Source organism: Amia ocellicauda, chromosome 5, assembly GCF_036373705.1.
Source record: "Amia ocellicauda isolate fAmiCal2 chromosome 5, fAmiCal2.hap1, whole genome shotgun sequence".
NCBI classification, from domain to species: domain Eukaryota; kingdom Metazoa; phylum Chordata; class Actinopteri; order Amiiformes; family Amiidae; genus Amia; species Amia ocellicauda.
This window is the reverse complement of record NC_089854.1, coordinates 23,612,637-23,638,094: the sequence shown is the minus strand read 5'-3', so window position 1 is coordinate 23,638,094 and position 25,458 is coordinate 23,612,637. Positions and strand designations below refer to the sequence as shown.

The 25,458-nt window shown below is 39.6% G+C and overlaps 2 protein-coding genes across 4 annotated transcripts in view; both read left to right on the top strand.

Moving 5' to 3' along the window:
• The window catches only part of kcnj16a (potassium inwardly rectifying channel subfamily J member 16a), a 29,667-nt gene extending 26,075 nt beyond the window's left edge, over window positions 1-3,592 (top strand). For all 3 annotated transcript variants that reach the window (XM_066704419.1, XM_066704420.1, XM_066704418.1), the window contains one exon: window positions 698-3,592. In XM_066704419.1, coding sequence (XP_066560516.1) covers window positions 773-1,978 — 1,206 coding nt within the window. In that variant the 5' untranslated portion in view covers window positions 698-772 and the 3' untranslated portion in view covers window positions 1,979-3,592. The remainder of the gene's footprint in view (window positions 1-697) is intronic.
• A 3,084-nt stretch (window positions 3,593-6,676) lies between these two features.
• On the top strand, window positions 6,677-17,680 carry kcnj2a (potassium inwardly rectifying channel subfamily J member 2a). The gene is made up of 2 exons (XM_066704417.1): window positions 6,677-6,832; window positions 12,868-17,680. Exon 2 carries the CDS (start codon window positions 13,105-13,107, stop codon window positions 14,383-14,385), a length of 1,281 nt encoding a protein of 426 aa, XP_066560514.1. The 5' UTR covers window positions 6,677-6,832; window positions 12,868-13,104; the 3' UTR covers window positions 14,386-17,680.
• Window positions 17,681-25,458: the final 7,778 nt, after the last annotated feature.

Sequence of the window (25,458 nt, the reverse complement as noted above, 5' to 3'; positions counted from 1 at the left end):
TGAGATTGGTCTGCACACTGTCCTTATTGGACCCTGCCCATGACACAGTTTTATTCTCCGAGAGACACAGCAGGAGCTGCAATTATGAAGTTGTGGACACAGTTCCTTGTAATCCGTGCAAAATGTCATCAGGGGACCCAACAGAGCATGGGTGTAGCGCTCAACTGCCTGTTTATTGCAATCAGATGATGTTTCATCACTGGGCTCAACACTCAACACCCAAACCATGATAAGCAACTTCAAAACATATCAACACATTTTCCCTTTATTGCTTGTATAATCATCACAGGGGGTTTTTATGCTGATGTTGTTTTTGCTGTTCACATACATAAAATAATACGTATCCTAATAAAATAAGGGTTATAGAATCAATATTCTGTTATTACATTTCCTAGTAGATGTCCTTATCTAGGGTGACTTACAATTGGTACTATATATATCACATTCTTTGTACATACAATTACCCATTTATACAGCTGGGTTACTGGAGCAATCTATGTAAAGCACCTTACTCAAGGGTACAACATACTGTATTTAGGACTGAAACCACAACCCTCTGCTCAAGAGTCTAGAGACCTAACCACAACCACACTGATATTAGACCATTGATCAGCCACTTACATTTAAACATCCATTAAAATGTAATATAATGAAGCTATAATGAAACTTGACATTTCTCCCGTGTCATTTCTTGCAGGTTTTCACAGACCAAGACCACGTCAAGACGTTGTGATTTTGCAGGACCCAGACTTCTTGTGTAGCTGTGTGTAAAATGATCGCAGACAGTGCTCGATACGCCACTATAGTGCAGCCGGATGAACCCATACAGTTCAGCGTCCAGACCGAGAAGGGACGGGTGCAGAAGAAGCGGCGCTACATGCGAAAGGATGGCAACTGCGACGTCCTTTTCCGAGACCTCCCTGGACAATGGGGCCTCTACATAACAGACATATTCACCACCCTAGTGGAGATCAGATGGCGGGTCATGTTCCTGATCTTCTCGCTATCCTACATCTTGTCCTGGCTCTTCTTCGGGCTCTTATACTGGCTGATTGCAATCTGGCACGGCGACATGGAGGATGTGGGCAACAATCCGTGTGTCGACAACGTCCGCACCTTCACTGCGGCATTTCTCTTCTCCCTGGAAACCCAGACCACGATTGGCTATGGCTTCCGAGGCATGACCGAGGAGTGCATGGTGGCGATCGTCCTCGTGACCGTGCAGGATGTCCTCAGCTGCTTCATTGACACCTTCATAATTGGGATAGCTGTGGCTAAAATGGCATCTGCTCGCAAGAGGGCACAGACTGTAGGCTTCAGCACCTGTGCGGTGGTCAACATGAGAGACGGACAGCTGTCACTCATGTGGCGCGTCGGGGATTTCCGTAGGAACCACATGGTCGAAGGCACAGCGAGGGCCCAGATAATCTGTCACACGGTGGAGCCCTCTGGGGAAGTTAGCGTCTCCTACAGGGATCTCAATCTGTGCTGCAACGAGATCATTTTGGCCACACCAACCTTGATTATCCATAACATTGAGTCTAACAGCCCTCTGTATAGACTCAGCCGGCAGGACCTGCAGCGAGACGACTTTGAGCTGGTCGTAACCTTCACCTACACGGGGGACTCCACAGGGATGCTACATCAGACCCGCACCTCTTACACCCCCTCAGAGATCCGATGGGGCCACCAGTTTCTCGATATGCTGAAGCCAAAGGACAGTTACTACAAAGTGGATTACTCTCTGTTCAACCAGACCATTAAAGTGAACACCCCCGATGACAGCTCAGAGAAACATGAGGTCAAAAAGCAAACGTCTATTTCTGTGGAAAACCTAGCGCATGAGCCCAAAACCAGTGGCAACAGTGTGGGTCTAACAAATGACCGGCCACACGAGGGGACTTTAAAACTCACGCTCACTGCTGGCACGGTCGTAAGCAATTGTGCACTGCTGGCAGAACTGGAAGACCAGGCATGAGATAATCGGTGTGGTGCCAAATGTCCGAAAGGGACTCGGCAAATGCAGAATGTATCTCCAGGGTCAGAAATGTAATTCCTCAGTGCTTTAAGGGGTGTGGTTTTAACGTTTAATGAAATAATTGTTCTAAAAATATATGTCTGATATTAAGATAAGGGGAAAACAAAGGAGAGCTGAATTTCAGATAAACTGGACGAAAGCATGTGTCACTTGCAAAACCAAATAAGAATCTTATTTTTCTTTTACTTTTTAATTTTTGTTGTTGTTGTATAACCTTCTATGGCAGGCCAGCCATGTGAGGTCAGAAAAGTTGCAGGGGCACATTGTATGGATGAAATGAAAGACTTTACTCTAAACCTTAAAGCCAAGACTGAACTTGCACAAACCAAAACTCTAATTCAGCTGACAAACAAGGCCTTGACTTGGCCTTCTGTAAGACTTGAGATGTACCTCTAGGTGTCCGATTGGCTGATTAATGCATTAGTGATAATGTTGAATTCAACTGCTCATGCAGGTCAATCAATCAGTCAGACCTGCCTGGGAGACAGATCTAGACCCCCTTTGCTAATCAAAAGCAGAATAGCCTTCCTATCACATAATAGAATTCTGGTTTCTAAATCTTAAAATGACATGTGTCAAACCTGTGTACTAGCATGAGAGAAAAGACAACATTCACAGCTTCTAGTCCAATCAGTGCTGGGCTGTGCCTGGGGGAATCTCATTGTTGGTTTTGACAAATTTCATACTAGAAATATCTTAAAGGACCGTAAAGGCTTTTCAGCCACTTGGGAGTCCAAAGCATGAGTCAGCAAGTCCTGTGCATCAGCACATGCAAATGAGAATTGGCCAGACTTGGAGAGCTGGCATATTACTCCCTCAATATATCAACTTAAAAAAGTTTTAACAGCCAGATCTTCAACTATCTGCCACTGAACTAAAGTAATACATGACATTTAAGAATATAAATGTAGGCTTTCATACTTCAGTAAGAATAAGTGGTTTGATTTTAGGATGATAATTCTCTATTGTCAGGAGTGAAATTCGGTGCTGAACGGTAACCCCTTCTCAGCCTAAATTGATCATTGTCAAAACTGGGACACAAATATGACAATCTTCACATGCTTTATACAAATTGCAAATGGAGAGAATATCACGGTATATACTACAGTGGGTTATTTATCATGCAGTTGGACTTGTACTGTATGCTGTTGGAAGTTACATTTAATCTTAATAAAAGAAATGCAATAGCTTGCTTAAGGTCATATTTTTCCTGAAATGTCACATTCAACTAGTGTACATAGCACTTTGACTTAAAGCCAATGTTACTTAAAATTCATATTTCCAAAAATGTAATATTAATTTTGTTTAAATAAATATACTTTGGATAATATCAATCCCCCTTTCGATAATGTAATGCCATAAACATGATTTTTAAAGCACAGCAGTAATAGTATAATGTTGCTTAATAAACATGTTTCCTTTTTTAAGAAAATAAGAAATGTAATCTATTTGTATATTGGATTCATAGTGTTGAAAATTGTATGAGTTTTGTATCCTTTTTATCTTTTGGTTAATGTAGATATTGTGGGATTAAAATGTAATAATATACAGTCATTGGATTCAGTCTGGTTTGTTGTGATTAGCTGATTAATTACAGAGAATATAATACTGAAAAAAAAAAAGATTAACTCCAGACATGAGCACCATAATTTCACACACCTGTTTGCTCTCAATATGCTAATCTTTATGGTACACTGTTTAATCGTCATTATCATTCATGCGTCATCATAATAGCTTCATGGGAGGTCAAAGTAGTTTTCAACTATTTATGCAAGTCTCACTTATATATGTGTGTGGGATCCATTCAATATTGTCTATCTTTGATATGTTCTTCTTGCCATGTGTCTAGCCCATTTTAAACACACACACACACACACACACACACACACACTATCTATTCTTTAGTAGACAGGTACACCTCATCCTGCTCACACAACCCTATGTATCCCAAAACATGCACAAACACTGTCGTTCCCTGTTTAGACTAGGAGCAGATCAAACAATCCTAGTTATGTGTAAGGTATGAACCTCTAGCTCTCCATCTTGTGGCCTGACGCAGTACTAACCGTATTCCCTCTAACTTTTAATCGTCCATGAAAACCAAACACGCGGGTGCAGGCAGCCAACTCACGCAGCATGCCCGGGCTAAAAATAATCCCCGTTATTTATAGCAAAAGAGAAAATGTTATAAAAATAATCACTTCTAAACAAGTACAGAGAAAGAAAAACCGAGGCAGTGCACGGCCCACTTGTGCCAATTAATTACCAGTGTGCGTGTCATGATATCAGACTCCCCAGAAGCCGGCTCGGTGCAGCCTACTGAGGCACAAAGTAAAGAAACCTGAAATTGTGCGTAGCGAAACAAAGTGCTCCTGTCTGTAGTGAGGCCTGAGTTCTTCATCAAATCAGAGACACAGTCATGTATTTAAACTCAGAAGAAAACCAGCTGCACGTCCCACCTGATCAAAGGTGCACAGATGCGTTTCATGTCTGGTCTGTCTTGTGTCTGTGAATGGAAAGCCTGAAAGGAATACACGTTGTACAGTGCTGGTGTAGTAAAGAAACAAAGGGCCAATTGCATACAATTATATATATATATATATATATATATATATATATATATATATATATATATATATATATATATATATATATATATATTAAATACGGCACATGAGAAAATAAACAAAACTTAATAAAATATAATTAAGCGGATGTCGTTTACTTCAAATATACATTTAAGTTGTATTTGTATTTATGTATGCATTTCGTTTTCCATGTTATAGGGAAAGGTCTGCTTTCCATGCAGGTTATTCGCAAACACCTCCACTGGCGGTTTCAATCTTACACATTTTATTTGCATTAACAAAACTTTGTAACCTTTTTTTCTGTTGGCACTGTTGTGGTTTGCTTTTATACCTGGAGTACTAGCCCTGAATATGTCCAGATAGCATTTACAAAACTGGTAACCCCCGCCCCATTATGGAAATGGCATACTATAGGGTTTGAAAGAATGCACCATAAATAGATAAACCAAAACCAACAAAAATCACCGTGGGACTCTATTGTTATATGGATTTAACATGACTCAGCATACCATCAGTTCAGACTGACCATGAGTCTCGAATATGCTTAGAGTTTGTAATATATATATATACACACACACACACACACACACACACACACACACACACACACACACTACATGATTCAGACATTCAAAGTGAAGTTTTGAAGGACTGCCAAAGCTTCATTGTCTTGCGGGTGATGAGTAACTGGCCTGGTAGCCTATATAACGGTGGTTAAATGTACAGTACAGTAAAACGCATAATTTGTTACTTTGTTTTATAAACACCCGGCACATTTCTGGATTTTTTTTTTTTCAAACAACAGCACAGCTTGGCTTTTATAATTGAACCAAAACATACCAAGAATATCCCAAACCTTACTCATTGTTACAGCAGCCTACACATGGTGGGACTGACACGATTTGTGAGGTCTGGTGAATGACTGATTAAAAAAATACATACAACTCGACGTAAATGTATTATTATCTGGTACGTATATAGTAAGTTAACATATACAGAAGTAGTAAGTTAATCATCCTATAACTTATGTGTGTGCGCGTCCTCTCTAAAGTAATTATAACAGTCTATATCTTAAACGAATGCACTTAGAATTAAAGTATTACTACATTAAAGTACTGAAGCTGCAGAAGAACTACATTACCTGTATGTCAGGTACACGAACAAAGCCTCTGACGTCACGACTTGTGATCATTGCTCTACATTTTAATTATAACTGCACTCGTCTGATCCCTAGAGCTTTTCTGTCTTTGATAGAGTTTTAAAAGCACAAGGAATTATTTTGCATTTTGATAATTAGACAATGTATAAGGGATGTCTTAGACTACATAAGTCTCTGCTGCTTTTTTGTGAAGTTATTTCAAGGGAATCTAATAGCTGTTCCGGTAATACACTTAATGAGGAATATCATGCATGTCAGAAGTTGCTGCTCAGGCTATGTTTCAAATGAAAGTCTAGAACAAAGAAACAGAGGGATTGTTGCCAAAAACTGTTCAGATTCAGAGTGAAAACGCTTTCTTGTCATCGTCAGGCGTGTGACTGCTAAAACAGACCGACTAGAATGATTGACAGATAGTGACAGGAATCAACGAGAGCTTGACTGGAGGCGAGCACACTAACACAGAGACATGTAAGAACATAAGAAAAATACACAATTGTGCATAAAAATAAAAAAGACTAGCTGTGGAAAATTGGCTTCACATTTTTACACAAAGCCCAAGTGGACATAGTTAAGTGCACTGTTCAAAAACACATCTTTGCAATAGTAATGACTGATTTGCTAGTGGCCTATTTAACATCTCTGTCAGAGCAGGAGCATTTAGCACTTTTCTATGTGAAAAAGCACTTTTTAGTGTGAAAGTGTATGTGAAGCCATGCCTCCCCGGGTCTCTCCAAGGTCTGCGCGGCGGAGCACAGCGCTTTACAAGCGGCCCAGACTCACGCCTGCCCTTCCGCGGTCCGATTGGCTGCCGGTGCCGGGGGCGGGGCCAGCCGGTACATGCTATTTAAAATGCATTGTGGAAACTGTCGGCTGGCCAGAGTATCATTCTTAGTCATAGCAGAAGTTAATGGGGATATTAATTTGGACAGCGAGAGTTCAAAACACACATCTGCACGGACACCCAAAAAGTAACCCGACTCTGGATATTCAAGGCACACACGCATCTGGGATATATTAACACAGTGTTTTTCTTTCGAGGAGCAACAGGTAAGCTTTTATCTCGTTTCTCTAAGTTTCCGCAAGCGGTTTAGTCTGCAGCGCTGGTGTAATTGAGATACCGCAGCAGGGCTGTAAATACGGTAACTGATGGGGGTCTTCAGGAACTATAGGTCTGAAATGCGCCTCTGTGACGTCAGCGACAGAAGTTCCAATATAACTTTTCTGGTTCGGTTACATTAAAAAAGGTAACCATGTCACGCACTTTAGATTAGTATAATTTACCTCTAGCTGCTATACTACAATCTATATACAAAACCCATTTACTTATTAAGTGTCATCGGCCAGGAACACAAATGCATATGCATAATACTACTAATTAAATAAATAAAAACAGTGATCTGCACAATATTTAATGTAACAGTAAGATGATGCATGGTAAAGTGGGGATGTAGCATGTCTTTGTGACGCATATAACGCAAGGTTTTTTTAAAAAGTACTGTCCAAAATGGTATACCTATGGCTTACATATGCTCACACATACATGCGTTTGGGGAGATTGATCTACAGCGTAAATCTACGTCTTGTCTTCATATGATTAGGGGAAACCTACATTTCAGTGCATCGCGAAGTACCTATTGCCTGGCATTGTTTTTTAAAAATATCATTGTTAAGGCTTCCTTAGCTCTTCTGAACTGCTTATGGTTTATGCATATTGTAGTTATTTTCAAGATGGAAAGCATTACAGTTTAAATCTATTACATCGCATCCCATTTATGCTTCTTACTTTAAACTGAAAGCCAACTGAAATAATAACGGGTGCTTTGCCGGCAAGTTTTTTATTCAAATCTTGAAAATGTTCCCATTTCTGTGGCTGTAAGTCTGACGCGAGTGCGTGAACTCAGTCCGACACTTGTGACATCAGTCGCCGCTGAAGTTGCATCACTTTCCGAAAACTTGTTCCTTAAGATGCTGGCTTCTAAAAACGGCCATGTCGCCATTGATGGATATCTTAATCCCGTAATGTTATTATTTAGTTTACCGAGCTTTTGTATGCTTAATGAATCACGTTTCCATAAGTTTATCTCCTCCGTAGCTCGCTTCCTCCTCCTCCTCCTCCTTCAAACAGAAAGCTGCCGGCTAATATTTATTTTCTTATTGTGCTGCACCTGCTCGCTTTTCTCTGCGCTATCATGGTGTTGTTCATGGCATAATGAAGAACAACACTGGAATACAAACACACACAACAATATTCAACACACTATTATGATTTATTATTATGATCCCATATGGAAGACTCATACATTTATAAAATGCTTAAATGTAGTGAGCATTATATTACAAACGGTAAAGAGGAGTCTTCTCTATGTGATCATAGTGCTTTCCATATTGCTAATTGCTATGCATGGAAAAACAGACCTGCAGATTGCAATTAATAACGATGTCATGGAAATTCACCTAAGTAGTAACAGTATGCCATGACGACCAGTCATCTGAGAGTGTCAGTGAATCTTGTAATTCGTTTTTTTCACATCCAGCAAAACTAATCTTATTTGTTCTCTAGTGCAACAGTTCTGCTCCACAAATGCTAGGCAGTGCAGACCTTGTTGAGATCCGTAGCCCCCTTCTCTCCTTTACAGTATCCCTTTCAATACAAGCCCTCGTATAAAACACAACATCCATGTGTGTACTGATCACAGCTTGTTAGTCTGTTGTTCCAGAATTGTCTTTAACACTTTCTAAGACCTGCTCCCACTCCTCCCACTCCTTCCTTCAGTGCCTATGCATTCACAGATACAGTCCACCCCGGCAAAAAATGAACTCTGACAGACTCTTCTGCGGTTATATTAGCAGTAGACTTCAGGGGAAGGCAGTGTCCACATTCAGGGCTCTGTCACTGTGGACTCCCAAAAGCCCTCAAAGCTGTGGATTTAACTGGAATGTCTTGAAAACAAGACCTGTTCAGCAATCCCAGCACAGTCGTGTGGGGACCAGCAAGGACAGGGTTAATGGGATACTGGTCTGAAATATATCGATCTCATCTAAAATATAGATTGAGGTTTATGCAACTTTTTCCATTCGCTTTCCCTCCGCCTTATTTGCTCCAAACCAAAACAAACAACATCACAAACAAATTAAAGGCCTATTGCATTACACTTCCATCACCAAGTAAATAAAAACAAATGGAAGGAAAATAAATACTTAAATGGTTGTATTTTTTGTAGTCTGACTTAGGGAGTGTATACCAGGGTCAAATAATTCCCATACATGGTAGCATTAAGCGATTGCCATGCCTAAACAAGTATCTAGTCAGAATGCATATTGATTTCACCTCGCAAATACAGTTGCCTGACATTAGTTAAGGTTAAAATCACGAGGACGTATCAACTGAAAACAGCGATTGAGAAGGCACTAGAGCTCACTGAATGAAGTCGAGGCTAACGTTGAATACTCACACAACCACAGAGGAATTACAGAAAGGTTAAGGGAGTTTATTTGATCATGTATATATTCTTTGTTTCACAGTTGTGGAAGAGTGTCCCTTCACTTCTCTAGATTTTACAGCAATGGGTTCTACTGTATGTACTTTATTCATCCCCCCTTAAAACTCTTGTTCAAGAAGATGCAAGTATTCTCACCTGGGAAGCTGGAACACAATTAACTCCCAACTCTTTGAGACAGATATATACAGCCATTTCTAGAGCCCCTTCGATTACCTTTTCATACAATGCAAGTTTATGATTATCCTGCAAGAGCTTTTATTCTCATTAACACGTATCCTAATGCATGTACACATGGTTGACTGCTTCCAACGAGCTGGCATGTGTGTTTATTAGTGGTAGTGGTGGGGCATACAGGTTTCAGACATGAATTTAATGGAGGGGAATACATACTGTTCATTTCAGTAAAGCAGTGTGTGTCTGTTTTAGTGAAAGAATGTGTAAAGTTACCAACGGTTTATGATTTAATAAAAATGCAAAATCCTGCAAGCAGAAAGTGTCTGTGCGTAAAACATAGATCATTTGAATGAAACTGGCAATGCTCTGAAAGATAGTTTTAGTGATAGTCACAGCCTTTTAATGAAATGAATCCGATTTGCATTGACATCCAAAACCAAATGTCAGTGATTGTTGTACCATTTTTGAAAACCGTGTTCATTTTATTTATTCCTTAGAGCCTCTGTCCATAGATGGGTTGTACATTGCTTTCAACCAAACAATTAATAATGTAGTCACTGTGTTGAAATTGCAAACCAACACTCATGTATTGCTTCAGAATAAATGTACTGTAAAGCAATGGAAATATTATAGCACTGAAATTACATAACAGGCAAAGACAATACAATATACTATCATGAGTGTTGAAGCTAAAAATCTAAATAATCAGGGAAAGATCACAGTTAGGAACACTATGTTCACAGTTACTAGAGGCAATTAGAATGTATCTGTATCTCAGTATAATTTGAAAACTGCGTAGAGGTAGATGTTGTCAAGTAGTTAAAAGACAGCAACGGACCAGTAGTATACGAGTTTGCAGATTTATAATGAGTGCTTTAGTTCTAAGAGTACTCAGAGGACTAACACTCGGCTGTAACGACAAGCCGACATCCCTGAGGGCTCGCTGTGAATCAACAAGTCTTGTTGTTCCCAAGTGCAACAAATTCACACTTCTGCTGAAAGAAGGACTTTGTTTTCCAGAGGAATCAAGCTTTCATAGAGAGGATTTTAAAACATTGAAACAGTTCCATGTGTTATAATAACCACAGATATTTTGATCATTTTATCTGCACCACTGTAGGAGGAAAGTTTGTCTGTATCAAATGTAAAGAGGTCAATTAAGAACATAAGAACATAAGCAATTAAAAACAATTCTAATGTCATCAGTGATTTTTAGAAGCTGGAAGAAAAAAAACACATGTGAATGGACTTTGCCACAGTTCAATCAATTGCTTGCAAGTTTGATCATTTGTATAGGGAGAAATTACACTGACATTTGGATTGTGATCCTGATAATAAGAATCCTTGCAAAAGAAAAGCTGACTGAATAACAGAATACAAAGTTTCTTGACCTTTCTTTAGACCGTCTAGAACATTTTAATAGATGAATATTGGAAGGACAGTGTATGATGCCGCAGGGATTTTAATCATGCTTATACCTTGACATTTCTAAATATAAATACATTTTCTTTGTAGGTTATGTGTATTGCATCATTGGATAATCTTTTTTTTTGTGTTGACCAAGGGATAAACGCTTGTAGAAAATGTTGTATTATACAAAATCATAATGGATCATACTGTTCAATACCAAAAAATAAAGTATATTCCTTCTTTTCTTTGGTGCGCAGTTCACAGAGGGTTTGAGAAATCTCTGGCCTAATACTTTCGACTGTCTCTCCAGGCTATAATTAAACAAGGCATGTAAAATGGCAAATTAAGCATGCATCAGTGAGCAATGAAACACTGCATGTTAAATGCTTGGCTGTCAATGTACATTGTTTTTTTAATTATTATTATTATTATTTTCAAGAGGCCGTTCTTGTATTTATATTAAGTCTGTTAGTGGAATCTTTTTCATAAGCAAGATGTAAGTGTTACCATTTATATACAAGTGTACTGTAGCTAGCTGGCAGATTTTCTTTTTTTTTTTTCTCCACCTTTCAAATCTCCGGATCCTGGAGTGAGTCAGATGATGTGATGTATTATGAATTCAGTGCTGTTTAAAATGAAGGTCAATTGTATTGTTCTTCACAGTTTTGTATTTTAACATCACCGTACTGAACTAATGACAGAAAGTAACATTTTCACAGGCCTTGGAAACACAACCGCAAGACTTATGAGTGTTGCTAATGAGAATAACCATCAAACCCAGTAATATTATCTGCTCTATCCAATAAAGCCAACAAAAATAAATATGCTTTTTAGAGCCACCAATCGGCTGGAACATATCCCACAGACTCTGTGACCTCTGTCGGAGACATTTGGGCAGAACAGGGGTAGATTACACACTGTTATTTTGGCACAACATAAAATATTGTAGCAGGTTTGATTATTTTTACCCTGCTGTACATCTAAAGGTTTTCTCAGGCTATGGGACTTGTCAACCATTCAATTGTTAATTGAATGTCCTTCTTACATTCTAAACAAATACAGCACACAGTCAGTGTAGTGCTTTGAAACTCTGTTGTGTTCACATATAACAATCTGTAAATATTGTATTTATTATTTCTCTCATTAGTCGAGTCCTTTTAATAGTAATCCCATGGAACAATCATAGCGAGTTTAAACTTTATCTCTATTTAAGACACATTTTACTTTTAAGTTCCTTAACCTTTCCTAGCCGAAATTAACAACCAAACCTTCTCTGAGAGTTGCAATTATGTATTGTGAACATGAAAAAACATTGAGAAAAACATTCTATAAATAATGGGAGAGAACAAACAATTCTCAGATTGAATGACAAACAAAACTGAACTGGCATGATTTCACAGTAACAAAACACATTGCTTTTATTTTTTATTTTCCAAAAGATTACAATGAACCACGAAGGTGCACATTCTCCTGGATATTCTCTTGAAGGGTTAAAGTCCTCCAAATATCTGCACCCTGTGAATGTAGGCTACTGTTTATTCAGCAGAAATTTAAATGCCCCCCCTTTGTTACAAGGGTCTAATGAACTACTTTAAGTGAGTCAGCTTCCATTGATGCAGTACTGAAAAACTGAAAGAAACAGAGACTGCTTCAGCAAATGTAATTCTTTCTGCAAACAAACAAAAGTGCTTCAGCTCAAAAGTATATATTGCAACCTCTGAGCTCAGTGACGAACCTTTTAATAAAAAAAGAGGTTAAAGAAAACAAAAATTGCACATAATTAAATAATTATGATGCACTAAAACGAAGTGGGTTTATTTAAGATAAAAGACAACAGAAGGGTAAATCCTAATGTTTGAGAATAAAGACAGTTTTATAAATTGGCATGGTTTCTTAACGATCCAAATATTTTGGGCGTCACACACAAAATACCAGATGTTTTTTCTTGTTCATGCCAATTAGTCTAACATAATTTCTTTTTGTTTCTCATTCTCACAGGACACGTCACCGATGAGGTCCAAACACCAAATGAGAGAGGACTGATCAACTCCCTCCTCACTCCACAGACCTTCCTTGGTGGAGCCAAGGGCAGCAGAGGGCAGAGCACCTTTGTAAAGTTCACCCTGTTTCCTGCGTGTGTGGTCCCAAGAGCGTTCAAAACTGTTTCTCCAAAGGTTTTTCCAGAAACTCAGACTGTTTTCCAAAGCAGAAGCACAGCCGTCCCAAGCAGAAGCGATGGGAAGCGTGCGAGCTAACCGCTACAGCATCGTGTCATCCGAGGAAGACGGAATGAAGCTGGCCACGATGGCAGTGCCCAATGGCTATGGGAACGGCAAAGGCAAAGTGCACACGCGGCACCAGAGCCAGAGTCGCTTTGTCAAGAAGGACGGCCACTGCAACGTGCAGTTCATCAATGTGAGCGAGAAGGGTCAGCGATACCTGGCCGACATCTTCACGACTTGCGTGGACATCCGTTGGCGCTGGATGCTGGTCATCTTCTGCCTGGCCTTCGTGCTTTCCTGGCTTTTCTTTGGCTGTGTCTTCTGGCTGGTGGCTCTCTTCCATGGGGACCTGAATAACACCACACAGAAATGTGTCTCCAACGTCAGCAGCTTCACGGCGGCCTTCCTTTTCTCCATCGAGACGCAAACCACCATTGGATACGGTTTCCGCTACGTAACGGACGAGTGCCCCGTTGCCGTATTCATGGTGGTTTTCCAGAGCATCGTAGGCTGCATCATCGACGCATTTATTATCGGTGCCGTGATGGCCAAAATGGCCAAGCCCAAGAAAAGGAATGAGACCCTGATCTTCAGCCACAATGCCACGGTGGCAATGCGAGACAACAAGCTGTGCCTGATGTGGCGCGTGGGGAATCTGCGCAAGAGTCACCTGGTGGAGGCCCACGTAAGGGCGCAGCTTCTCAAGTCCAGGACCACTGCCGAGGGGGAATATATCCCTCTGGACCAGATAGATATCGACGTTGGCTTCGACAGCGGCATCGACCGCATCTTCCTGGTGTCACCAATCACCATTGTGCATGAGATCGATGAGGATAGCCCCTTCTATGGCATGAGCAAGCAGGATTTCGAGGCCTCTGAATTTGAGATTGTGGTCATCCTTGAGGGTATGGTGGAAGCCACTGCCATGACGACCCAGTGCCGCAGTTCCTACCTGGCAGGAGAGATCCTCTGGGGTCACCGCTTTGAGCCAGTCTTGTTTGAGGAGAAGAACTACTACAAAGTAGACTACTCACGCTTCCACAAAACCTACGAGGTGCCGAGCACCCCTCTCTGCAGTGCCAGGGACCTTGCTGAGAAGAAGTACATCCTACCTAACTCCAACTCCTTCTGCTACGAGAATGAGGTTGCCCTCCTGAGTAAGGAGGACATGGAGGACATTGGGAGCAGCTTAGGGCCCGAGGGCACCAACACAGACACAAACTCAGACACAGACCACACTCAGGCCACCGTGCCTCTAGAGCCAAGGCCTTTGAGACGAGAATCGGAAATATGACTGTATGACCTTTGGGAAAAGGTCTGCGGAAATCTCTTGTTCAAAAGGCACACTGAGCTGAACTGGGCCCAAAAGGGAAGTCAGTTTTCAGCCAACGGTACTGCTGTGAGTGGTTTGCATTAAGGACTAGAATAGGATTTATTTTCTTACAAACAGCACAGATATGAAGTGATGAGGTATATGAATACAAATCTGAATGGCTGCCCAGTGAGAGAGTGACACTGTTTAAAGTACACAGAGTGGTAATGGTTCTGCTTGTGACTTAAGGGGGAAGGGATGGTATGTTTTCAAAACTTGAAAATAGCAGGCATGTCTCTGGTTATCTATCTAGTAGAATCGCAAGAAGAACAAGATGGGTTACGTAGCATGTTACTGGTTTTTATCTGCCTTATTGTTTTTTAATGCTGCTATTAAAAGATACATGTTTTTTCACAGTAAAGGCAGATATTTAATTCAGGCATTTTATGCTTAATGAAAGGAGAGAGATATATAGCACTTCAGACTGTGAGGTTGCGTTCAGAGATTCTCATATTTTGCCGTCTCTAACTTTTGCAGCTCAAACCAAAGAAATTTGCTATTTTGCACATAAAATAGATCCCAGACTAGAAAGCAGTAGCCGAAGTCCTTTCTATTTAAAAAGAAAAAGAAAAAACAACACTACATAGCTGCTGTCTGTAAGAAGAGGTTTTAAGAGTGGGGAATTTCTACCACGTTTTCCAATGAATGCACACTTGGTCTTGCACCTGTTGTCTACGCTCAGCTGTTTCACTCCGAGGACTGGGCTGGGCTGGGCTGGGCCAATGTGCATACTAAATGAGTCCTGTCCAGGGAAGATGTTTCATAACCTTTCCCAAATGATAGGAATTGTTTGGCCAGTACTGAAGAAAAAGAATGTGGGAAAAAATAAACAAACGCCTTTGTAGTTTCAAAACATTTGTTACCAAGAAGTAACACCTCTATGCAGGCGATAGAGCAGCACTACGATATGCCAATAAACACTGCATGTATATATTCCTTTGCCTATAGTTGTGCTTTGAACCTAAATGTAGGCTAGGTGTATCCTCTTCCTCTGTTGATGAGCAGGTCTCTAAGACAGAGGGTCTTTTCTTTGTTCAACTGCAGAATCTGTCTGGTTAACACTTGTGTCATTCTTTTGAAGAAAGCTGCACAATGTGTGGCATTGCTGCAGCTTGAAAACAGATGGTCTTGTTCAGTTTTAAGCAGTAGCAAGAAATATGCATGTTCAGAGAGGCAAAACATATGAGCGTGTGCACATTATATGCTGCCGAATCCATCTTGTTCTTGTCTAAGTATAGCATCTTTTCGCAACATGAGCCTCCACCCCCGTCTCAGACCCTCCTTCCAAAAAAACCCAGTGGAATTTGTTTTAACATAAGCATTGGCTCCTAGAGTGATATCCAAGCCTGGTCTTATGGTTGCCTATGACGTTTTCAAAGGGTATAAAGAGCGTGTCTGCTTCTATTGAGGAAAAACAAAAACACATGAAGCCGTGAAATGAGGAATGTTTTAGGAGGATGTAAATCAAACTTTCTTGGTCACAAACAATTGAGCAAATGAATGTTATGAAATGCTGCTACACTGCATATTGTAAGGATTAAAAAAAAGCCAAAGAGTATTCATTGTCTCGCACACATAGACAAAAAAAAAAGAACTAACAAAGAGTGGAGACTATTACAATCAAAAAGCATGCTGAAAGTTTTCAGTCCACAAAACCAAATGGTGCACATTATTTTTAAAGTGAGAAAACTAGTTTCACAAAGTTTTTTTTTTTTAAATACATGTATAAGTTGATCAAATATTTTCATATTTAAAGCCAAATGTAAATAAGACTGTAAGATAAAATGCCTTTGGGCTCTGCAACCCTAATATAGGCAAATCATTGTTGCTACAGGTTAGCACACTTTTCACCCTCTCCTCTCAAGCCTTATAGAAACCCTATTGCTATGGACTTTATTTATTATCTACGCATGACTTTCATATTCAAATTGACTAGATGAAAAGGATTTGTAATAATGTTGTGGAAAAACATTATTTGCGAGCAAAATGCAAATCCCTGTGTACCAAACCTTTCAGAAAATCCTTATTCCTCCCCACAGTGCTGCAGACCTGTACAAGGTGGCAAACACTACAGGCTACATCTGATATTTAAAATTACTCCGTTACAAACCAATCTCTGGGACTGAGCAGAGCCGAACAGGGTTTGGCAGTATTTTACATTGCAATACACCATTTGACTCTCGTTTCCACATCACCTACACTCTCCCTCAATCATGCGTGTCTTGTATGAAATAGTTTTGCACTCTTATCTGGAAACGGCCATTCCAGTTCCACTAGGAGCCATATGCCAGGAACTAAACAATAAATATGAAAGGTAAATGGTGACGAGTGTAAAGTGTAGGTAACCATGGTAAAGCATACAGCCGAATCTTGTGAGAACTGGAAAGGAATGGAGATCTAGTGGTTGGAAGACCTGCAAGGCAAATCAGATGCTACAGACAATGTTTGTGTGTTGAGACAAACCAAGTGTGTGTGGGCACTATGCACACATACAGGGTTTCACTTATTAAATATCAGATCAGTCTTTCACCAATTGATGCTCTGAGAAATCCAGCTAAAACATTTCAGTCTTATAACGGAAAGTATCTGACACCACATTCTCTAGTGGCCCCTTGAATGTTGGGAGACAGTAAAATGGAGTAATACTTTATCAAGTAACATCTTAACATGACCTGCTTTGTAAGGGAAGAAAAAAGAAAAAGGTGATTTTGATTTTATAAATTGTACCAGGGTACAAAGATTCTAGTTTAAAGACATATTTGAAAATGTTGTTCAACATGAGCTGTTTACATTTCCCTTTGCTTTCTAGATATTCTGTCCGGCATGAGGACACAGGATGACCTAGCCTTTTATTTTTATTCTGCATTAGGGTTACTTTGGGGGCAACAAGGTTAAAAGCCAAAAGTACTGTACTCTTCTCACTCTATGGCTTATTGGAGCCATTAGGGTTTTAATGTAGTGACGCATTGAAGATTGCTGTCAAAATGATTCTCCTGTTTTGTATCAATGACTGGCAGCCCTTGGCAGCATTTCCCCCTGCCCCCCGTCTCTGTAAATAAATCCTCCCAATTGCAGTCTTTTTGTATCAGAGTCTTCCTATTGTACTTCAAAATCAATGGAATGTATAGATTTTTATATTATTAATATTATTATTGTTATTATTATTGTATGTCTTATTTTATTGATTTTTGAATAAAACAAAAATGGATTATTAAAAGGTCTGTTGGTTTTGAAATGACCACCTTTAAAAATATATACATTTCAGATTGTGCACCGACACTGAATTTATACATATTTATAATCCAACAGCAGTGTTTAATATCCAAGGGTTTCTCAGATAAATAAAGAGCTTGCATGAAGATTAACTAATCTTTTGTCCAACGATCCCTTGAGCATTTTAACTTGTTGTGTGGGTGGAGCAGCTGGAAATATATTGCAAGGTTTGAGTTTTTTCTGGGAACGGCAGATTAATTTTAAAACAGTTCTTGGACACATTTCTCAGCTTTGGTAAATGCAATAATCAGCTGAACAATAAGGTAAGATAACAATGGATACTCAGTATGGATGGCTACACTAAACACATCTTTTACAAAACAGCCTTTACAGGTCATTACATCAGTTTCGGCTCAGATGACAAAATGCACACCTGTAGTAAACACCCTTGGAGAGGTTTAGGCAAACAATTGTATTATTGAGGAAGAATGTGTCATTAGTATATTAAATACTATAACCAAACAACTTTATCAACTTGTATCAAGTGTGCTTCAGTCTCCACATTAAATCCATCTAAAGTTTCAATATTAAACAAATACAACAAAACATGAACATTTTTCACTTGATTAACATTCAGAGAAAGCACAATGACAGATGTTGTGTCTAATGTCTACGAAACGTACATATTCATAACCAGCATATTACAGATCTTTTGATGCAATTTGAAATTAAGAAGGTCATAATCTCTTAAAAATTATTAATCACCTTTACCTCAATCCAGCTATTTACTATACTGCACCTGATCTCTCAAATTACCTTTGCAATGGGGCACACAAGTTCAGTGGATACACAAAAAAAGCAATAATCGGTGTAAAACTAATGAAAAGATGCAGTTCTAAGCAAAGACTGTCACAGAATTTCTCAAACAGACATTTAAAAAAAAAAAAGAAACTCTGCGAGATTGCATTTAAAGCAGCAGCTGCCATTCCTTCGAAAGCACTTCCTTACAGGGGCCGAAGTTCCAGCACGGCTCGGCTGTGACAGAAAGCAGTCCCCTCACTAAAGCCTCATTTGCAGACCTGAGAATAAGAACCTCTCTTCATGTTATCATTACAGGCTTAATACTAATGCAAAACTTGGCTTTTGATTTGTAGCCTAAACTATCTACCAGTCAAGTGCTGAATTCTCTTTTCTTGAATGGATTAATACATGTTAAAAGACCCAAATCATGTATGATGGATAGGGGTCACAGTCTTTAAACCTAGATCAATGACGTGTAAAGACTATGGATCTGGCCTTTTTAACAGGGGTTTATAAAACCTGCCAATTCCCACTGTGCATGATAGCTTGACCTGTAGGCTATTGTATTTGGTTATTATTTAATTGCCACATCTTGGGGGGTTTATTCCTAATCAGAATTTCATCCTGAAAGAGAAATCCCAGTGCTAGATTTGCATAAAATAAATGCCTTTCAGAACACCCACTGTTCTGCTCCTCAGTAAAACAAACCTCTTACTGCTACAAAACAAAAAACCCACCTTGTAGCCATTTAGCCATAAGTGACCATTTGAAAATTGATCAGTTTTTGTTATTCTACAACCAGCAATCACCTTTGCCAGTGGTCTTCTGCAAACTATGTCTGGCTATTATGACAAACCCAAGATGTGCTTAATAATAAACTATTATGTGGAATCATGTAAATTGTATGCAGATTATTCAAAACTCTTGATTAATTTTGCTTAGAGAGAAATAATATAAACAAATCCATGATTAGAATAGAATGTAAAGAAAAAAACTTGGTAAACTATATTACCATTACAAACCAAAGTGAGGATTATTCAAATGTAAAACTAAATTACCCATGGCAGCAGGCTTCATCTCATAATGGCGAACCTTATTAACACAATCAGTGTCTCACTAGATCCCTTTGTGTCCTTCTCCCTAGCAATACCATTTTTCACCCGTCAGTGACAATGATTAAACAGCCGAAGACATCCATCAGCATCAATAAACAGAGGAATGAAAAATTATTATTTTCTATCTAAATATTTGCAAGAATAATGACCTCAATAAAAGAGGAATGCAGGACAGTGAACAAGGATACCATTTACTCTGTCACTCAGTCACACTGAGAAAACCCAGTATGAGGAGAGAAACGTATATTTTTGAAAAGGATGACGACAATCGTTTCTCCGGATGACAGGAATGAATTTAGGGCCTCAGCTAAGAAGACCATAACGGAAATTCCTAGACATCTTTCAGGTCCGTGGATACAATCCATGCAAATCTAAAAATCTGATCGTAATTGGATCTGCATTTTGTATTTATTGATGCATGTTCACGTTTTTCAATGCTGTTAGTCTGTATATCAAAATACAAGATATACGATGAGATGATGGTTCATTTGAGAAACGTTTTCTGGGACACAGTAATTCCATTCATTAAACCATTCCATTCCTTGCCAAATTGTATGTTTTCTGTCACAGTAAATATGCCTTTTTAGTTTCATTATCCCATGTCTGAAGAACACTAAAAAGAGTGTGGTGGAACAGCACAGAACTGAACCAGAATGGAATAATTTGGCGGCATAATAAAATATATTAATTATACAGCGGTCGCCAGATTTATTCCTCCCCACCCATTTTATGCCCTGATCGCTCCATTCTTCATCTGCCTCTCCTTGAAACTGTGAGTGTACTGTAAATGCAATAGGACAGCATGAGGACGTGACTTGTGGTTCTGTAGGCAGTGCCATCTGGTAGGCATGCTAATAGTCATCTGATTCTGCTCCTGTGATGCTGGCCCACAAGAAAATACTGTACATTGATAAGGCACTCCCGCCGATGCCTAACTTTCCTTTTGTTCGTTGTTAGGAGGTACAGAAAGGCGGTTATTCATGGCTCCAACAGCACCAGTGACTTTAAAACACTGATAAGCTAATTTCCACTTTAATTTTGCTTCAGCTTTAAACTGCGGCATCATTAAATCTGTGTTAATGCCGCTGTAAAGAACACTGGAAACTCTAAGAGTTATGAGGTCACTGACCAAATGTGTTGCGAACACTTCAGAGAAATGCACGAGGATAACTTTGGACAACATTACTGCACACAGTAAGCACAGGCATCGGAATTGATCAGAGAGACGATGCAACGAACAGTTTTGATTTTGTTCTACTTTTAGCCCACTGAGAGCCCCAAGGAGTTTTCCACATTATCCAATGAAAATGTGTTTCCTGTGTGGTGTCAGAGAAACAGCCAATATGAATGCACTGACATTCATAGGGTTAGGGTTATATCTGATCTGTCTTCTGGTGCTTCTGTCCAAACCCCGTGAACATGTGGGTTGTGAGAGATCATGAGAGATATGTGGTGTGTACCTGACTCACACAGTGTACGAGTGAAACATTTACAGGGACTAATTACCAGCACGGTTTCATTTCATTCTGCTCTACAGTTGTGTGTTTCTATGTGGACTAGAACATCTGGCATCACCATTTTGTTCCGATAACCACTCTTTGTTTTAATAAGAAGCTCAAAGGACAAACACAAGATAATAAAGAAGGTTTTTTAACAAAGCCAAAATATCACTGTACAATTAATCTTAGCCAAAGAATGCCTAAGTCTCATTCCATTTTCCACTCAATGTGCGCCACCAGACCATTCCAGGAGTCACAGGGGAGCATGCAAAATGGGAAGGCCGGTGGCAAAAGTCAACTCTGGCATATGGGGGGTTAGACAGCAACATGACACAGAGTCACTGCCGGGACCCGTCTTCTGATTGGGACATTTAAAAACAAAAGGATTCTTCCTTTCACTTTCTTCCAGTTTGGAATAGTCTAGTCAATGGATATTGCTATGTTAATGTAATTCAATGCATGGGTAAAGTCACCCTTAAAAGCTTCCACAGATTTCTGGGTTCAATTAGGATACGTGCACAGCAGCTTGTTTTCCAAAAGAGGTGTTGTCCATGTCTGCAGCCAACGTTAAATATCGACAACCGGTAAATGCATCAGCCATCCCTCATTTCTTCCCATAACGTAGCTGTGATGCTGCCGTGACACAGCCCTGACACTACCCGATCTAGTATATTCCGATGGAAAGCTGATCATTCAGAATATCATCAACCCCTGTATCGACCAGGCACTGCAACTGCGTCAGTTACACAGGGAGCCCTAAGGCTGCCACTGCTGCCCACTCTGAGCAGGGACACAAAGCACGAGAGGCCGGGCTGCATCCAATCTTTTATCCATTATCTCCACTCTCTCACCACAGAGGTATTTATTTGTGGTTAAATCTGTTATTGAATGGTTAGACAGACAGGTAGTGAATGTAAAACTTATATACACAACCTTTCACTTACTGGTCCTTTCTTATTTTGACAGCAATTTTATAGTCTTTCACTTTTCCTCAGAATATCACAATGAAAAAATATATGCAGATACATGTACACATATACATATATACATGTGTGTGTGTATATATATATATATATTTATACAGTTAGGTCCATACATATTTGGACAGTGACGTGACACAATTGTCATCATTTTGGCTCTGTACACCACCACAATGGATTTGAAAGGAAACAATCAAGTGTAGACCTTCATCTTTAATTTGAGGGTAGTTACATCCAATTGGGTGAACGGTGTTTAAGTCTACACTTAAAGCACTTCTTGATTATTTCCTTTCAAATCCATTGTGGTGGCGTACAGAGCCAAAATGACGACAATTGTGTCACTGTCCAAATATTTATGGACCTAACTGTACATATATTTAAAAAAACATGACAAGAGTTCCCCTGGGCTCTGGCGACTCATTTCATTCGGCACCTCAGGCAGGCGTTCTTGTGGCACTGCGTAGCATTATCAGGGTGTGGGATCTGGGCTTCAGGGCATGTGACTACAGAACCCTGACCACTGAATTTGTGGGAAAGTGCGAATACAGAATCCAGTTTTCCGGTCACACCATTTAATACTGCATGTATTTATTGAATTTATTAATTTACGGGCTCACCAGGAAAGGCACATTGAGACTTTTCTTCCTGTTGTAAAGGAAGAATATGTTTGCATTGTTAGCAGCACACTACGATGTACGGCTACGGTCCCTGCTGAGACGTTTGTAAAGCAGCAGAGCTGAATGTGAGGGCTAGTTAGTACCCATCTGTGAATTATAAATGGAATTAATATACCGTTAATACTTGGGCGGGAATCAATATTCTATCTCTCTATATTTGCTTATATTGCTAGATCTCAAAATACAGAGATGGGTACACAAAACAAAAGCTCCCCTGCCTAGGTAAAAAAATAAAAATAAAGCAACAGAAATATATTAAGTCAGAATACTGGAAAATGTACAAAGAAAAGTGATAATCCAGTCCAATCCAATTTTACAAGAATAACTCCAACGAAAGACTAAAATAAATGTTTGATTTAATTTTAGATATCTTAATCTGTGGGGGTTTAAACAGTCAGCTATTTCCATGCTGATAAAAAAAAATGAGAGACAGTTTGACAATTGAATTGGGACCTTCGTGTTAAAAATAAAAGTTTAAAGTAATCTGATCCGACACGTCATTTAATTTCACTGATACTCTAAACTGCTTTTAAATGTACTAATAATCTGATGACAGACTGCCTGAAAGAAATAGACAATTAGTAAAGTTTAATCATTCACAAGCCTAGCAGTGACAGTCCCAAGCATAAAGCCCAGCCCATTACTGACCTTTCTCTACAGGCCAAGGACATAATCTGCCTAATACAGCCAGGAGATCCCAAATGAGTTTTGTATCGCCTTCACTTAAATAACTAAGGGGAGGATTTCAAATTTGGAAAATGTATCCATCCGTTTGAGAGTAAAAGTGAGTTGATTTATCCTAGATCAGATTAATGTGTGGATTAAAATAAAGTCTGTTTCACTACTTAACACTGTCTGAAACATGCAATTTACTGATTTGAATTAATGCGGGTGCAACAAGTTTCAATTCCCAAATAAATAAAAAAAGATTAAACCACAAAGAAATTCCCACCATGGAAGAAGGGCAAGAACAATACTGATACTGTTGCCGGAACATGCCATTGATTCCTACTGTCTGGGAACGTCAGCCGCAGACTTTTGCTTAATGTCAACTTTGAAATCTGCTCTATTGTGTCTGCTTCTGGTATCACGTTTTCCTGCTCCATGCTGTCAACAGGTCATGGCACAGCAAGCCTGCCCTTTGTTCTGGACTGAGGAAGGGGCCATCAAACACTGGTTGCCAGTCCATTGCCAGTCTGTGGCACGTTTCATCCTTCCCCCTATCACACTCATCTTGAATCACACATTTATAAACAAACAAATGCATCAATATTATGTAAATAATACAAAAAAGTTCAATGATTCTGTCTTTGTATTGTCTTTCTATTGGTGATGGCATTGTTTTCCTTTCTATGAGTGCATAGATGTATGTTTTGAATGCAGTACAAGGTTTGTTGGTTGTATAGTTCATATTGTGGTGGACCGTGATACTTTAACACCACAAACAGCCGGGCTGCAGGGTGAAAAGGCTAGGGAACTGCTGATCTATATAATACTAATAAGTGACAATTGCCAGAACCAATCAAAACAGTAAACATGACAAGTATTTGGATAAAATTAATTTTAAAATGTTGAAAAGCAATATGTAACATTTGGAATCACTTTTTGTGATCTACCTTAAGAAACATTACAATGTGGTAAACTGATGACTAATCAATATAGAATACAATGTAACAAAATACAACAAGTTAGCCAAAGGAGGCCTATATAGTAAGATAAGCCAAATACTGGCAATTAGCTACAGGATGCTGCCCAACACGGTTTCCTTCACACAGACAATTACTGACAAAGACAGCCTTAATTGCAATGTCCGTTTTCACTGGCACAGCAGCTGGACACGTTAATAATTGAGTTTCCGATTTCTTTTAACTACTAAGCAAGTCTCCCCTCTTTCAGATGAGCAGCATCTGATGACATCTGCCGTGTGCAGGTATGTGTGCACTAATTCATTCAAAGGGATGGCGGTGCAAGGAGAACTACCCCAGGCCTCATTTTATGTCCCCGTACAGCCAGTGAACAGCTGTCCCTCAGCAGGACATTAAGATACAGTGCAGCGGAGAAGGAGCATGCTCGGCCCGACCTTCACCAGCAGAAGACAGCGGTAATTGAGCGCTGTTACCCGATCGGGGGGAGGAATGTTCCATGGACCTTCCCCAGGAGGAGCACTTCAAAAGCCAGGACCTACCCCGAGTGCAGCCTCTGTCCCTTTTGTGGAGATTAAAAGCAGTCCTGGCCTCTTGCTCACTCTGAAATGGCACTAGAGACTACGGGGAATGAGCGAGTATTAAGAGATCTACTCTTCTTTCAGTATGCAATTGAGCTGTAGCCTGAGAAATATTTAACAGGCCTGCATTATGCATTTTTATTTTTGATCATATCCCCTCTTGACCACCCAGCTCAAAGGTGAAAGGGCTTTTGTCCTTCTGCAGTTTTTTTAGAAGTTTTTTCCATGCTTTTCCCCTGTGCCCCACTTCCTCTGTTCTTTGGAATTCAATGCTCAGTGATCATTTGGGAAAGCACAAGAAGACAAAAGGGGATATTGCATGACGTATTTTGCTGGCATCAATACATACTTTGACTTTAAAATACATGTTTTTGATGTATACTCTCTACAGCATTTATTGAACACATCCATTATATTGGTTCTGAATATAAAACAACACTGAAACACAGCTGGAATTTTCCATGACAAATTTGTGAATGGAGGAAA

Bases quoted from the DNA above. Each gene is read 5' to 3' on its own strand.
- kcnj2a (XM_066704417.1), top strand. From the start codon at position 13,105: ATGGGAAGCGTGCGAGCTAACCGCTACAGCATCGTGTCATCCGAGGAA.